The 17899-nt window shown below is 42.6% G+C and overlaps 1 protein-coding gene across 1 annotated transcript; it reads left to right on the top strand.

The window, feature by feature from the left end:
- Positions 1-7136: 7136 nt before the first annotated feature.
- Positions 7137-10305, top strand: Il17a (interleukin 17A). The gene is made up of 3 exons (XM_052191790.1): positions 7137-7163; positions 8506-8717; positions 10068-10305. Exons 1-3 carry the CDS (start codon positions 7137-7139, stop codon positions 10303-10305), a joined length of 477 nt encoding a protein of 158 aa, XP_052047750.1.
- The last annotated feature ends 7594 nt before the right edge of the window (positions 10306-17899 follow it).

Genomic DNA, 17899 nt, shown 5'->3' on the forward strand with positions numbered 1-17899 from the left:
CTCATATTTTTGAATTTCAATAGGTTAGGATATGTTGGTAATATTAATTTTTATATTAAGAGATATTAAGGAAAGTGATTGCTACTTCCTGTTATTTTTGTTGTTAGAGGTGGAATTATGTTTGTGTGGGTTTGTTGAAAGATTATTTTCTTGCTTTTTCTAGGGTGTAGTTTCTCTCCTTGTGTTGGTGTTTTCCATCTATTATCCTTTGTAGGGCTAGATTTGTGGAAAGATATTGTATAAACTTGGTTTTATCACGGAATATCTTGATTTCTCCACCTAAAGTAATTGAGAGTTTTGCTGGGTATAGTAGCCTGGGCTGGCATTTGTGTTCTCTTAGGGTCTGTATGAGATCTGCCCAGGATCTTCTAGCTTTAATAGTCTCTGGTGAGAAATCTGGTGTAATTTTGATAGGCCTGCCTTTATATGTTATTTGACTTTTTTCCCTTACAGCTTTTAGTATTCTTTCTTTGTTTAGTGCATTTTGGTGTTTTGATTATTATGTGATGGGAGGAATTTCGTTTCTGGTCCAGTCTATCTGGAGTTCTGCAGGCTTCTTGTATGTTCATAGACATCTCTTTCTTTAGGTTAGGGAAGTTTACTTCTATAATTTTGTTGAAGATATTTACTGGCCTTTAAGTTGGTGATCCTCACTCTTCTATACATATTATCCTTAGGTTTGATCTTCTCATTATGTCCTGGATTTCATGGATGTTTTGGGTTAGGTACTTTTTGCATTTTGCATTTTCTTTGACTGTTGTGTCAGTGTTTTCTATGGTATCTTCTACACCTGAGATTCTCTCCTCTATCTCTTGTATTCTGTTGGTGATGCTTGCTTCTATGACCCCTGATCTCTTTCCTAGGTTTTCTGTCTCCAGTATTGTCTCCCTTTGTGATTTCTTTATTGTTTGTATTTCCAGTTTTAGATCCTGGATGGTTTTGTTCATTTCCTTCGCCTATTTGTGTTTTCCTGTAATTCTTTAAGGGATTTTTGTGTTTCCTCTTTAAGGGCTTCTAGCTGTTTACCTGTGTTCTCCCATATTTCTTTAAGGGAGTTATTTATGTCCTTCTTAAAGTCCTCTATCATTATTATGAGAAGTGATTTTAGATCCGAATCTTGCTTTTCTGGTGTAATGGTGTATATGTGACTTGCTATGGTGGAAGAATTGGGATCTGATGATGCCAAGTAACCTTGTTTTCTGTGGCTTATGTTCTTACGCTTGCCTCCTGCCATCTGGTTATCTCTAGTGCTACCTGTCCTCACTATATCTGACTGGAGTCTGTCCTCCCTGTGATCCTGGTTGTGTCAGAACTCCTCAAAGTCAAGCTGTGTCTATGATTCTGTGATTCTAGAATCTTGTGATCCTGAGATCCTGGGTGTATCTGAGATCCTGGGTGTGGAAAAGTGCCTGGGAGTGGAGCATCCTCTGGGTATTGTAGGACTGGCTGCAGAGTTTACGCCCAAGGTCCCAGTAAGTCCTGGTGTTAGAACAGATGTTGTATCCTCTGCATCTCTGATTCTATGATCTCCAAGGTCTTTCATAGTAGACACATTTTGTATTCCAAAAACATTGCTAGGGAAAATAACAGATCCGTTTTTTAAGGTTCTATTAAGGTCTTCCTTTCTGTTAGCATCACTGAGTACATTTATCCTCTCTTTGGATCCCTGGAAGCTCAAAGACATAGATACTTTGCCCTTGTAGACTGTGTCCTTGGGTTTCTTCCCAGATTGAAACTTCTGATTCTGTCTCCATAGTCAACATTTTTATCACTTGAATTTTTTGTAACATGGCATTTTAAATCTTCCAAAAAATTTTGAAACACAGAAATACAAAATAGCAAGGTCTTGATGTTACCATCTTTCCAGTTCTCGGACCTGTTCCTTCATCACAGCAGCCTTGATGTCATTTAAAGAGCAGAATACCAATTAGCAACATTTTCCAAGTTCATGGGCTGTATCTTTTCTTTTTTTAAAGGCAGTCTGTGGTTGTCTAAGCCATGCTAACTGCAATTTTGCTGAAAAGAAAATAAAGAGAGCCCAACCACAGCATGCGGTCTGGTTTACTTATTTAATTTTAGATGATACTTTTCAGTGACATCCGTTTAGACTTGAAACCCAGTCAGTTGCTGACCTTGATTCTAAGGGTGTCAGATGAAGTCAGCATTATCCAAGTGGGGGCCATCAGTCAAACAATTTGCATGCGCCTCCTAACACATAGGTATCTGATTCTAAATGCACTTGGTTGAAAAAAAAAATGGAAAGTTTTCTGACCCACTTTAAATCAATGTTTCAGTAAAAGACCAGTGAGGAACTTACCTAGAAAGTAGCCTTAGTTTCCATGAGGTTCGTACTCATTACTCAGAGGAGAAACTGACAAGCTACGAGGAGCTGCTTGATTCAATTTTCAGGTAAAGACTGGGAAAACACTGATAGATTGTGGTCATTTTGAGATGACATCACACGACACATCTTCCTTCTCTTACTCAGCTTCCAGGCATTATTCTCAGGGCTTTGGGGATGGCCAAAAGGTTGTGCTAAGAGAAGCCACCCGAATTGCCAAAGTGGTGGTACTCTTTTGAACTTGCCCTGGGAGCTGATTTCACACGGACGATGTAATGGATAGTTAATGATCTTTAGCCACATGGATAAGGTTTGTTTTTTAGAGGTATACAGTCACATATGACCTGATTGGATTAAATAAAAATAATCAGATCGAAATTCAGTGAGGTGGCTATCAAAGACCAATAGGAGCAATAAGAGTATGTGTGCAGAAGCTCCTCTCACAGCTGGTCTCTATCAGAGAAGAATTGCTACAGAATTGAAGATCAGAAAGGAATTCAGGGGCTGGAGAGGTACCTGCTATGCAAATATTTGTACCTGAGTTTTGAGCTATAGCATCTGAATAAAACTCAGTCTTTACCACCCTAGCTATAAGAAGTAAGGGAACAGAGGCAGGAGTCAGAGGGATCCCTGGAACTCCCTGATCAGCCAATCTAGCTAATCTTTAAGTACCCGTTCCTCAGTCTCAACATAAAAATTAGGAAGCTATCTAGGAAGGCTCTCAATGCTCATGTCTGGCTTCTACACACACACACACACACACACACACACACACACACACATACACACACACGCTTCTAATGAATCCACATGCTAGCATTCAAACATTCAGCCCAAGCACCAGTCTACCCAATTAAAGTAGTCACTTTACTGATCAAGCCCAATTTGATGTATGACAAGAGGAAAGAATTTTCTTCCACCACAAATTCCAGAACAACCTGGTACCTATTCCTGGAACTTCCCATCCCAGAATTGCTCAGAGTGGTCCTCAGAAGCACAAATAATAGTTAAAACTGAGTTAAAATGTAGATCTGAATAAGATCCTAGCATAAGATCTGAATAAGATCCCATAAGGCCACCCATGTGGTCATTATTGCAAATACTCTTCTATCTTAACAACAAATCTTTCCTTTAAGTGTCTATTTGGGATTGTTCCCAGTGCAGGTTGAGCATCTTCATAACAGCAGCCCCCGCATTTAGGACCAAAGAACATCATCTCTGGGACCATTCTCTACTAAGCAAAAACAATAGAGAGAGCCTTATGTAGTACTATACACTGCACTGAACTAAACGGCATCTACCCATTCAAACAGGCATCGTCTTCCTTAGATTAGGATGTATGTTAACCACTTAAAACTGTGAAATCCCTCCTTTATACAGACCATTGTTGTTATTGCTTTTTTCCTGAAAATGGTCATAGAATACAAATTAGTGAAATAATAGGTTTTCAATGGCAGCCCTGGCATCTGAGCAAAAGCCAAAAAACTGATTTTTATATTTTTAGTAATGTCTTAATTTTCTATTGCTCTGAGACAAAAGATATTCTATCCTATTTACAAAAGTAAGAATTTCCCTTATTCTTGGTGTTATTTTCTAGAAATAGCTAGAAAATAATTCTGTATAATGGCCTAATAATTTCAAGAAGCCCACCCTTAAAATATCACTTGATCACAGGCATCCTCCTGTTGCATACCCTCCCACACACCGCCCTGGTCCTGAAACTGGTAGCTGCCCAGTATTGTAGCAGTTTTGAGTCTGTGGAGAAGCAAGTCAGATAAACTTGAGCAAAAATCGTCATTCCTAATCTACTGCTTTTATGTATTCATTCTTACTGCAAAAAGTCAACCACAATCAGCAGGTAAGACAAAAACCTCATTGTATAAAGCAGAACAGCGCAGCTACAAAAAGATGGAGGAAGTCTAGCAAGGCAAAGGCACAACGAAAGTGAAGATGCGGATTGTGCTGGTGCCCTCGGTGCACCAGCTCTCACTACAGCCTTCCATCTGCCTCTGAAGGCTACAACACAAGCCTGAGGGAACTGTGAGCACAGAGGAAACCTGACCTTCTGTGCACAGCCCCAGTGTTCGCAACTGCTCCTCCAAGTGCAAGGCTTTCAGACGGAGTCTGTGGCTGGGAAATCAGTTCTTCTCAAGGCCAGGCACAACCTGCTCCATGTCTAAATAAGCATCTCCACACTCTTGTGAAACCGATCTTGCCTCTCCCCCTTCCCTTTATTTTAAGACAAAGATTGTCACCTCTCAAAGGCTCAGACATAGGCTGAGTTTCACTACCACAGGACACTGGAACAGAGGGATTATTAGAGCTTCCTCTTCATCACCAATCGACAAATCTGGCAGATTCCCCTCCCACTCATCCTTTCCATATAGCAACAAGGAGTGTCTACTCCTCCTCAGAGTTCAGCATAGGCAACAACATGGTCATACACTTTTCAAAGGCATGAGGATTTAGAGCCAAGGGATAAGACAGCCCAGGAGTGTCTTAGACTTCAGCTAAGTTCTAAAAAGAAACAAGGTCATGAATTTCTAATATAATGTTTCATATTGCCAATCAATAATAATAATAAAAGAAAAGCTCAGCTGCTATTTACCAAACCCTATGCTATTGGTGCAAAGATTAACAAAATAGGTACCAGCATTCAAGAAACTTACAATATAGATAGGAAGTCAGTAAGCAAACAATATACAGTTCAACAGAAACAGACAGCCACATATCAAAGAGAAAAATGAGTCAAAAGTAATCCGTGAGGTTGGAGAGATGGCTCAGTGGTTAGGAGCACTGACTGCTTGTCCAGAGGTCCTGAGTTCAAATCCCATGCGGTGGTATGTTTATTCCAGTGATGTTATTCCCCACTGGAATAACTATGTGACTAGAATCCTACAAGACAAGCAGCATGCTAATAACAGGTCAAAAGAGGACATTGCCTAGGCTGTATTTTAATAGAAGGTATTTAATTTGTAGAAGAAGGACACGTAGAAAGCCAGTCCCTGGGGAACCCTAACATGGAGCAAATTAGGAGTAAGGCTAGACGGGACATTTGTTCAAACTGCAATACTAATTCAAGAGCTATGAAGTTCATGTTTCTCATTCAGGGAGCTAGAAATTGGGAAAAGAACAGGCAATCAGAAGTGTGCATGAGCATCACTGCAGGGGGTATTAGAAGTGTCAGAGAAGCAAACACAGTCCAAACAGGTGAAAGTCAGAGTTGCTGGCCAGCCTGGCCTGGAAAGAGGAGTGGAGTGTGAGGTGCTGCCACTTCTGAGAACCAGGTGATCACAAACAGAATCCAGCAACCCTACCGCATGTGCTGTCTACTGAATAGGAGCTGCTAGTTCACCTCATGGTTTTGTGATGAAGGTCAGAAAGGACTGAAGCTGTGAGACATGATCTGCCTCATTAGAGGTAGAGGCAAAGAGAAAGGACATATAAATGATCTTTATGTGCAATGACCTAATGTCCCCTATATTCAGAATAATGACATGCAGATGACCTCTATATCTAATGACCTAATGACCTCCATATTCACCATAATGATAGGCAGATGACCTCTATATCTAATGACCTAATGACCCCCATATTCACCATAATGATAGGCAGATGACCTCTATATCTAATGATCTAATGACCCCCATATTCACCATAATGATAGGCAGATGACCTCTATAGCTAATGACCTAATGACCCCCATATTCACCATAATGATAGGCAGATGACCTCTATATCTAATGATCTAATGACCCCCATATTCACCATAATGATAGGCAGATGACCTCTATATCTAATCACGTAATGACCCCCACACTCATCATCTTGTCCTCATATCCTCTATTCCTGAAGAGAAAGTCTTCTCAAGGACTTACAGGCAGTCATCTCACTGAGAGGAGAGAACATAAGAGAGCTGTTCCCATCTTCCCTTCTCATCCCTCATCTCCTCTCCTTAGTAACCTCCACCAGCAGTGCCTCAGTGTCTCCATTGTCTTTCAGCCTCCATCTTAATTTCTAATTCATTCTCTGCTTTGTCCATCAGTCCCTTATTCTTTCACTTCCATTTCCTTCCTCCTTAAAAGAAAGACTTGACTCTGAACCTCAAAACAGCAAATATTAACACGTTTCTTGATAACATGCAATAGTCATGTCGTCACTAGCAAACCTCTAGCTACTTCTTAATAACTAATTAGACTTTGTGGTTGTTTCTTGCAAAGAATGGACATTCAAGCTAAACAGTTGCTATACTCAATTAAATAGAATGTGTTCCATTAGTATTAAATTATTTATTTTGTTTGTCTGTTTACATGGAAGACATTGAGCGGGTTTCTTTTGGTGGGTGCTCTCTAACCAGGTAATTTGGTAGAAAAGGGAGAAAGATCAAGTCAAAATTCAAAGCATGTGTCATTAGGAGACTGTCAAGAGACTCGCAAATCATTAAGAGAGCTTATCTCTGCAGCAGCTCCAGATGTGTCCATATACACATGATACTGAATGATAGCAAAGCATCTCTGTTCAGCTCCCGACAAGTCATTGCTTCTTTGCATAGTGAACTTCTGCCCTTCCCATCTTCCTTCAGAGACAGATGTTACCCGTCATAAAGGGGTGGTTCTGTTCTGACCTCATTTGAGGATGGAACCTTTACTCAAATGGTGTCACCCCAACCCACTCTCCACGTAAGTGACCACACAGGGAATAAAGCCCTATAAAAAGAGAGAAGGGAACGCTACACTTCATCCACCTCACCCGAGGCACAAGCTCATCCAGCACCAGCTAATCAGGACCAGTAACCATGAGTCCCGGGAGAACTTCTTCATCTGTGGTGAGTCCTGCACTAGTGTACAAGGCGCTTGTTGCTTGAGACCAGGTTGTGTTGCTGCTCATGGTTTGAAATGCTCAGCTCCATCTCTTGGGGGTCCATGAGTCTGTATATGTAGAATTGGAAATGAAACCTTTGGTAGATGCCTAAATCATTGTACTGCATTTTCAAGAACTGATAAGCATCAGTCAGATAAGGCTAAAACTGAAAGGTTGCTGTGATGAAACTAACCCACATAAAGAGTGTCACATGACACTATGCAATGAGAAAAACTGCCTGTCAAAAGTCTACTCTTTTGAGTTAAAAGATTTGACATAATTCTCTCATGTCAGTTTTCTTTAATCCAGAATGAAGTGGGTTGCTATTCTTGCAGATTTGAAAGCCATAGAAGCAACTTTTGCTCCGTTGTTTTATACCAAAGTCTGAGGACATCCAAACCATTTGATTCTAATTAGATACATGTATAAGTCTCCTTATGAATAAAGCTTTATATATTTTTTTAATTACTTAACTTAAAAAAGTATGTTCTGAAATCGGGTTCTCATTATAAAATCAATGCATGTTAAATTTAGAAACAGAAAATACACCTAAGAAAACATAAGGGAGGCCCAGTGTCTGTCTGGCGGACAGCTGGTGTAGGAACGCTGTTGCTAATTCTAACATGAGTGCTAACAGCAGGTAGGTTTTCTGCAGCCCCCTCCTCCAGGGTACACGTTTGACTGTGCACAAGGTTTGCAGAAGGGGTGACTAAGAACACTAGTGCACGAGGACAAGAAAATCGAGGTCATTTGGCGTCCCATTGACTCATAAGCCAACAAACAGGCTGATGAGAGGACATGAGCTGACATTTTTACCAAGACCACTGCTGTCTAGCCATCGTATGTCTGTCCTCAGCCACAGAAAGAATGTAGGAAGCCAGTTAAAATAAAATAAAAGCCGGGCGGTGATGGTGCACACCTGTAAGCCCAGCACTCTGGGAGGCAGAGGCAGGCGGATTTCTGAGGAGTTCGAGGCCAGCCTGGTCTACAGAGTGAGTTCCAGGACAGCCGGGGCTATACAGAGAAACCCTGTCTCAAAAAAAAAAAAAAAAAAAAAAAAAAAAAAAAAAATCCAAATAAATAAATAAATAAATAAAACAAAATAAAATAAACTCTACATTTTTAGCATGATTTTGGCCACGTTAAAAAGTCTTACATGGTAGGATAGGAAAGATCTTTCCAGAATGGCGTATGTTTCCTACAGTTAGCTATATACTCATAATGAGTTTGTCAGGAAAAACAAAACAAAACAAAACAAAACAGATACTAATCCTATCCCTCATCACCTTATTTTTCCCTTCAAGTCTCTGCTGTTGCTGCTGCTACTGAGCCTGGAGGCTGCAGTGAGGGCCGCGGTACTCGTCCCCCAAAGTTCAGCATGCCCAAACACCGAGGCCAAGAACTTCCTCCAGGATGTGAAGGTCAACCTGAACGTCATTAACTCCCTCAGCCCGAAAGTGAGCTCCCGAAGGCCCTCAGACTACCTCAACCGTTCCACCTCGCCCTGGACTCTCCGGTGCGTAAGAACTCCAGACCAAAATCTGTGCCCCTCTTCTCGGATGCACCACACATGCCCTGAGCCTGACTCCTTACATTTTCCCTCTTGGAATCCCCGGAGACCTAGAAGGACCATTGCGCTAAGTAAGCAACGGTTCTCAAGGTTTCCTCTACAGACTTCTTGGATAGAGCAGGGAAGGCTTCCTCCTAACCTGTTAGAGTTGTCACGAATGAGAAGGATCAACCCAAATTAATGAAAACCATGATCGTAGCATCTATGAGAGCTCACGTCAATTGCTGACTTTTTGGAAATCTGGATAGTTATGGGTTTGTTTTTTTTTTCCTGCCAGACCTACAATTAAAGAGATTTGCTGAAAATAATTAATAATTAACTACGTATTTTTGGGTCTGTCCTGAAGAAGGCATTAAAAAAAAAAATAAAGCTTGAATGGCTGGTAGAGAAGTATCCTGCTGGATGTTTCTTCTCCTTTGTGAGTTGGATAGACTTGACCTCCATCCTTCCCCATACTTTATACTCGGCATGTCTCAGGCATATACTCTTTAGACCCCATAAAGGGCTTGGTACTTTGATCATTTGAAGTTCTATGAATAGGTTTCAGTGGCAAGGAACCTGTGGATCCACCTGTCTATAGGATTTCTCCTTTTTCCAATACTAAGGATAATTCAATCACTCAATTCAAGTGAATTGAATTGAACTATTATTCAGATATTGTAAGGGGGACAAGGAAGAGATTATAAAGGCCTTTTGTCATTGCTTCTACCTTTTCATATAATTACTGGGCTCAGTCCCATGAAGCATTCTCAGATATAATTCTGATATTCGATTCTTTCAAAGACCGATGTCACCAAGTCAGACGAACAGCCACCTTACTCCTTGGTCAGCTGTCCCTTTTTCGTTTCCTGTCAATCAAATGCACCCTTAAATATATATATTAAATGCTATCTATTTCATGTTAAGTTTCAGTTCTCACTGTGGTCTTTAGCTTATTCTGTTTATTTTTCAAAAAAAAAAAAAATTCTTCTAAAACACTTGGTAAACTTTAAAATCCAAGTTTGCAAAGCTGCAGGTCCAGTTCCGTGATAGGACGGGTGTCCGTCATGTGGGACACACTGGTTTTGATCCTTATCACTGCCAAAGAGGAGGAGGGAGAGAATGAGGGCTCTGGGAGGAAAAGATGGAAAGGCAAGAATCCAAAATTTCGGACAAGCCGGAGTTAGCAGCTAGCATGTAAAGGTTTTGCAGTGCACATATGTGTTATAGTACATTCTTCCTCCCTCGACCTGTTCCTGCTTTCTCTTCCACTTACCCAGGAACTCACTTTCCTCCTGGCTTTTGTCTCCCGTGCAGCCGCAATGAGGACCCTGACAGATATCCCTCTGTGATCTGGGAGGCACAGTGCCGCCACCAGCGCTGTGTCAACGCTGAGGGGAAGCTGGACCACCACATGAATTCTGTTCTCATCCAGCAAGAGATCCTGGTCCTGAAGAGGGAACCTGAGAGCTGCCCCTTCACTTTCAGACTGGAGAAGATGCTGGTGGGTGTGGGCTGCACCTGCGTTTCCTCTATTGTCCGCCATGTGGCCTAGACTGAGACCTGAGGCTGGCCCCTAAGAAGCCCCCTCCCCCACTCCCGGGCCGCGTTTCTCTGCAAACTTACTTGTATTTTTAAACCAGTTCCTGCGATTGATTCTCAGCAAGTAATATGGATTCAGAGGCAGAGTCAGAATTGTCTTCCCTCCACACTGAAAAGAAGTTGTAAAGGGGTCCCAAACTGCTTCTTGTTTGTTTTTCCCGTGGGCTTTAAATTATTTATGTATTTACGATATCCCGAGATAACTTTGATACATAACTTATTTTAATGAATTATCTACATTATTATTATGTTTCTTTCTGAAGAAGACAAAATTCAAGACTCAGAAATTTTATTATTTAAAAGGTAAATACCTATATTTATATGAGCTATTTATGGATCTATTTATTTTTCTTAAGTCTTTTAAGGATTGAGGGCATGATTATCAGATCTACCTAGGGAAATCCTAAATAAGATTAAATGTTAATTGAAATTTCAGCTTTTCTATTTGTGTATTTAAGGTTCCCTCCTTTGAATGGGGTGAAATTCAAGCAGTTTTATATTTAATAGCTTTTTAAATTATTGAAGCGTCAAAATATTGGGCAACTCAGCTCCCTGTCTGTTAAAAAAAAAAAAAAAACTTGTAACAATATCATTGTAATAATAAATTTTTGGAAGAAAATTTCTTTCTTTGTACTTATTAAAAATGGAGGTATGTAACTCATTTGATGTGTGGATTATGTTTTGGGTATTCCAGTTTTCTAGGTTAATAACCACTTATTAGTGAGTGCATACCATGATTCACCTTTTGAGTCTGGGTTACCTCACTTAGTATGATGTTCTCTAGCTCCATCCATTTGCCTAAGAATTTCATGAATTCATTGTTTCTAATGGCTGAATAGTACTCCATTGTGTATATATACCACATTTTTTGCATCCACTCTTCTGTTGAGGGATACCTGGGTTCTTTCCAACTTCTGGCAATTATAAATAGGGCTGCAATGAACATAGTGGAACATGTATCCTTATTACATGCTGGGGAATCTTTTGGGTATATGCCCAGGAGTGGTATGGCAGGATCTTCTGGAAGTGAGGTGCCCAGTTTTCGGAGGAACTGCCAGACTGATTTCAAGAAGAACGGAGGAGTGGCCCCTTGTTCTGAAAAGACTCAGTGAAGCAGTATAGAGCAAAATCAGAACAGGGAAGTGGGAAGGGTTGGGTGGGAAAACAGGGGGAGGGAAGGGGACTGATGGATACTTTCGGGGAGTGGGGGTCCAGAAAAGGGGAAATCATTTGAAATGTAAATAAATATATCAATAAATTTAAAAAAATAAAAAAAAATGGAGGTATGGGGATGGAGAGATGGATCGCAGGCTCTAAGTCAATCATGCAGTCATGAGAACATGAGTTCAGGTACCAGAACTCACATCACAAACAGTCACCCCAGCTCCAAGGAGGACTGAGGCAGGAGGATCACTGGGGCCTGAGTCCTGTGTTTGGGGAGGAGTCCCACCCTAAGAATTAAAAGAGCAAGTGATGGAGGAAACACATAATACCCTCCTCTGGATTCTGCATGTATGTATAGGCACACAGGTGCGTGCTTGCACACACACAAACACACACACACAAACACACACACACAAACACACACACACACACAAACAGAGAGGGGGGTAATAAATCTTTCCTAAAAAGTATAATCAGCCCCTTGTGGGTATAGGTTCCACATCTCTGGATGTAGTCAAAGTTGAGGATCAAGAATGCAGCTAGCCTGTGCAAGGTGCCTTTCCTGGGTGAATGTAGCTACTACCCCTTATCAAGAAAGTCTCTCTTTACCACAAAAGGAGACTGTCACAGAAAACTAAGTCTGGAAACAATGTAGAGGTCGACAGACCATGGGAAGCCCATCTGCAGTCTACAGTACAGCTTCTGTACCTGTAGCTTGGGGAACATCCTGGCAGAGGAGCAGAAAGATTGTAAGAGCCAGAACACCAGGAAGTCTGCTGGGAAAGTCTCCTAGAAATGTCTACAGGAACAAGCCAAGAACAATGGCAATACCAATGGATATGTTAGCATGGAAGAGGGAATTTCATCAGGTCCTGCCCCTAAACGAAGGACTACAGGCAACCATTGACTACTGGGAGAAGGAAAATTAGCCTCTACCAAAGACTAACCCCTTATTCTTTGATGCAGAATAGCCGGTCCTTATGCACACCAACAACAAAAATGAACTCGGCAGGTAGTGTGTGTGTCTGTGTGTGTGTGTGTCTGTGTGTGTGTGTCTGTGTGTGTGTGTGTGTCTGTGTGTGTGTGTCTGTGTGTGTCTGTGCACACACACACAAACATATATATGCATATGTATGTATGTAGCAATAATAAAGAAAAAGACTATCATTGAAGAGTGGGGCTGTGTGGAAGGGGCTCCAGGAAGAGTAGCTGGGAAGGTCTGGAGGGAGAAAGGGGAGTGGAAAGTGATATGATTCTATTTGTATCAAACAGGCACTTTTAAAAATGTAATATGTTGAGACCCCAGGGAGTGGGGAGGCATGGTGTGGTGTGGTGGGGTGGGGGAAGACATCCTCTTGTAGACAGGAAGGAGCAAGGGGGGATGTAATGGGAACTGTCTGTCAGCAGGTGGACCAGGAGGGGGATAATGACTGGACTGTAAAAAAAAAAAAAAAAGATTAAAGATAATAAATGTTTAAAAATAAATAAATACAAATTAATTCCAATTAAAAAGAAACGTAAAATATTTTCCCACCATTGTAAGTTCGTGGTAATTATACATGAAGGTAGAAATTTGCAATCGCACAAATTTGAATTTCAAGCCTGGCTTTCCCTGCTCGCTGCTCCCTGAGTGGTATTTCCTCTTGCCTCCTCATCCATGAAATAGAAAACCATGAGAGTGAAAAAAAAAATAAGAACGTAGCTAGGTCTCTGATAGGTATCAGTACAGAAGGATACATACAACCCTCTCCCCGTCAGTCTTCCCTAAACAATGTTGTAGTGTAGACGTTTGCACAGGGCTCACATTCTATGAGATATGGTAAGTATTAGAGATGAGTTTCAGCACATTGGAAAGATGGAGGTAGGTTACATGCAAACGGCACTATTTTATGCAAGGAGTTAAGCATCTGCAGATTTTGATACAGGGGAGGGACTGTCCTGTTACTCATCTCAAACACACTGAAGGACTTTTGAACTTCAGCCTGTCCACTCTCCTCTGTTGGGAAAAGAAGAAAAGTATTCCTCAGAGTAACAACACCCTGAAACCACCCAACTCTACATTTCCAATTTCACATTGCCTTTAAGACAGTGAAGATGAGGCTCTCCCCTTACCAGGCAATGCTATGGGCAGAAGCATTCTGCCATAAATTAAGTAAAAATAGCAGTGGCCCTAGGAAAAGACAGATCACTGTTAGAGATGGGGGGTGAGGGGGAATGGAACTTCCCAAAACTATAACCTGATATTTGACACAAAAGAAATTCTTCAAGGAAACTGTTTTCAAACTAGGAGTCCTTGCTTTGATGACCAAGGCCCACCGGAGATCAGTAAGGAACAGGATTTCCTCTCAGAGCTTTGCCCTGCCCTCTATCTCTCATCCAGTGCACCCAAGAACCCAGAAGGGAAGTGGCAGGAAAGAGCCAGCCTCAAGAATAAAAGTTGTTCAACACAAGCAAAGTAAAAACTGAGTCATAGTTGCCTATAGGTCAGTTTCAAGCTCGGAGTCACAGCCATCCCAGTCCCCATGCCCCAGCTGTCACCATGCCCAGTTCAGGGACCCTCTGGACATTCTCCAGCTATCCCCACAGGCTCTCTACTTTTTATTTAATTAACTTATTTGGGTACCCAGAGGATTCCCCGGCATGCAATAAGGACACATACTCCACTATATTCATAGCAGCCCTACTTATAATAGCCAGAAGCTGAAAAGAACCCAGGTGTCCCTCAACAGAGGAATGGATACAGAAAATGTGGCATATATGCACAATGGAATACTACTCAGCTATTAAAAACAATGAATTCATGAAATTCTTAGACAAATGGATGGAGCTGGAGAATATCATCCTAAATGAGGTAATCCAGTCTCAAAAGAACACTCATGGTTTGCACTCACTGATAAGCAGATATTAGCCTAGAAGCTTGGAATACCCAAGACACAATTCACACATCAAATGATGCCCAAGAAGAAGGAAGGAGTGGCCCCTGGTCTTGGAAAGGCTCAGTGCAGCAGTGTAGGCAATACCAGGACAGGGAAGTGGGAGGGGGTGGATTGGGGAATAGGGGGAAGGAAGAGGGCTTATGGGACTTTCAGGGAGTGGGGATCCAGGAAAGGGAAAATCACTTGAAATGTAAATAAAGAATATATCAATAAAAAAAAAAGAAAGAAAAAAAACTTACCAAAAAAATTTAACTTATTTGGGAAGAGAAAGTAGGCACCCTTCCCTGCTGAGCTGTCTCATTAGCCTTCACTCTTTACTCTCCAGCAGGTCCAAAACTACCCCAAGGTCTACAGCCTCCATGTCCTTCAGTCTAAACCCAAAGCCAGTGGGTGACTTCTCCAGTTCCTCTTGTCACTAGCACCTTATGCTCTTTCAGCTTGGTGCCTGTCACAATCACACACACACATACACACACACACACACACACACACACACAGAGAGAGAGAGAGAGAGAGAGAGAGAGAGAGAGAGAGAGAGAGAGAGAGACTATAGTGGTTTGAATATGCCTGGCCCAGTGAGTGGCACCACTAGGAGGTGTGGCCTTGTTGGAGTAGGTGCCTTGTTAGAGGAAGTGTGTCACTGTGGGCGTGAGCTTTAAGACCCTCATCCCAGCCGCCTGGAAGCCAGTCTTCTAGCGGCCTTCAGATGAAGATGTAGAACTTGCAACTCCTCCAGCACTATGCCATGCTCCCTCCTTGATGACAATGGACTGAACCTCTGAACCTGCAAGCCAGTCCCAAATAAATGTTGTCCTTACAAGAGTTGCCTTGGTCATGGTGTCTGTTTACAACAGTAAAATCCTAAGACACACACACATACACACACATGGGTTGGGAGGAGGTTGGAGAGAGAGAGAGAGAGAGAGAGAGCATTGACAGGTGGTACCTTCATGCTCTAAAATTCATCACTAAAATCCTGCTGCTCATTTCTTTGGGCTTCACAGCATAGGACCTTTAGGAGCATCACTAAGGAAGAACACACATGAACCTGTAGTCCTGAGTGGTTATTTCAATGAGTTTTACTACCATTTGGGAGCTAGGAAAAAGCCTTCTATCTTTGTTTAGTGTTGTTATAATTGTAACAAAAATCCTGAGGCTCCATGGCTTAAAAAGAAAAAGAGATTTATTTCACTGGCAGTTCTAGAGTTGAAGGCCGTGGCACCTGCATCCGTGTGGCTTCTGGTAAAGGCTTCATGGCAAATGGCATCCAAAGGAACATGTCCTAAAGTGGGATAGAGAGGAGGTACCAGGCTCTTCTAGAACAGCCCATTCCGTCAGGACAGTTCCATGAGACCTGATCTACTGTCTAATGACAGAATGGATCTTCCCAATGGTTCCTACCATGACTAAATTACTTGCACTGGGCCCAGCCTTTTAAAGATTTCACCACTTCAAAACCACCACGACAGGGACCGAGAGGCCAGCAATGGACATTTAGAGACTTTACTGGATGCTTTTCCTCTTTTTCTAGGAATCCAATGGGTTAATTTGATTTTACCTGATTTATTCATTTTACATACCAATCGCTGCCCCCTCCAAGTCAACCCCTCTCACAATTCCCCCTTCCCCAACTTTCCTTGTCCTCTGGAAGGGTGGAGGGCCCCACCCTCCAAAGACTTGAAGTCTCTGTGGGGTTAGGTGCTTCCTCTCCTCTTGAGGCCAGACAAAGCAGCCCAGCTAAACACACATATCCCACAGACAGGCAACAGCTTTTGGGACAGCTCCCATTCCAGTTGTTCAGGACCCACATGAAGACCAAGCTGCACATCGGCTACATATGAGCAGGGAAGCCTAAGTCCAGCCGGTGTATGCTCTTTTGTTGGTGGTTCAGTCCCTGAGAGCCTCCAAGGGTCCATGTTAGCTGACTGTTGGTCTTCCTGTGGAGGTCCTATTCCCTTCAGGCTGCAATCCTTCCTCCTGTTCTTCTATAAGAGTCCCTGAGCTCCATCCGCTGCTTAGCTGTAGGTATCTGCATCCGTCCGAGTCAGCTGCCGGGTGGCCATTCCTTTTCTTGACACTGACAGAATTCCTGGCAGAAACATTTAAGAAGGAAAACTCTTGCTTTGGAGTACAGTTTTGCCTTTAGCCCATGGCTGTGAGGAAAACGTACAGCTCACAGCAGCCGAAGTGTGAGGCCGCCTCTTCACATTCAACGGACCAGGAGGCAGAGAACTCGGGCTGAAGTAGGACTTGGTTATAACCCCAAAGCCTCCATCCCAGAGACCTACCTCCTCCAGCCCGACCCCACAACCTCCCCCAAACAGGGTTATAAGCTAGGCACTAAAACAAGCACCTACGGGGGCCATGTCACAGAACCACCGTAAAGAAGCCAAACCACACCCGCGCAGTAGGAATCGCGCATGTCTCATTCCCTGATACATATCACTTGCATTCTAGCTTTGTCTTCCCAACGATCTCAATCCTTCCAGAGCCATCTAAGCTAGCAGTCTGGAGAGCTTTGATAAAAACTCGTCTTTCTCCTCTCCCCTCTCACATCTTTTAACATTTATGTACCCTCAGAACTCACTGTTTTTCGCTTCTGATCAGTTTTGCGGGCCCATTTCTTCTCACCCCTACAAAGTTCCCAGCAACCTCCTCGTTGCTGTGATAGAAACACTGGCCAGAACCAACTCAGGGAGGAAAGGGTTAATCTCGTTTTGTAAACCCCACCCCACCCCACCCCACCCAAGTCACAATCCATCCCAGTGGGAAGTCAAGACAAGAACCCAAGGTAGGAAGGAACCCTGAATGCGGGAACGGAAACAGGCCACAAAGGAGCAATGCTTACTGGCTTGCTTACCTGGTTCAAGATCATCTATTCTTCTTATACACCCCGGGACTGTTTGCCCAGGGAAGGCACCACCCACAGAGGGATGGGCCCTCCATCAATTACCACTTAAGAAAATGCTCCCACAAACATGCCCACAGGCCAATCCGACTGAGACACTTCCTCAGTTGAGAGTCCTTCCAAAGGGTGTCCTTCTTCTGGTAACTCGGTCTTATCCCTCCTATCCTGACGACCACTGCTCTGGATGGTTTCCATACACCTACAGATGCTACCCACACACGAAGTCAAAGGTCACAAAGTACGGTCTGGTACTTTGTGCTTTCTGCATAGGTGGGCGGAGTGGTCCCACGAGAACCTCATTACACTTTCTGCACAGACATGTTCTAAGAGTGACAAGGGTGATGAGTGGCTTGTAGGAGGCACTCGGCTGTGGTGGAGTTCACAGCCTGTGCTGTCGGGCACCTCTGCCTGAATGGCTTAACCGCTCCTTTTTTACATATTTATTTTCTATCTATCTATCTATCTATCTATCTATCTATCTATCTATCTAATGAATGAGTACACTGTTGCTGTCTTCAGTCCCACCATAAGAGGGCAGC

This window comes from Apodemus sylvaticus, chromosome 9 (assembly GCF_947179515.1).
Source record: "Apodemus sylvaticus chromosome 9, mApoSyl1.1, whole genome shotgun sequence".
Taxonomy (NCBI): Eukaryota; Metazoa; Chordata; class Mammalia; order Rodentia; family Muridae; genus Apodemus; species Apodemus sylvaticus.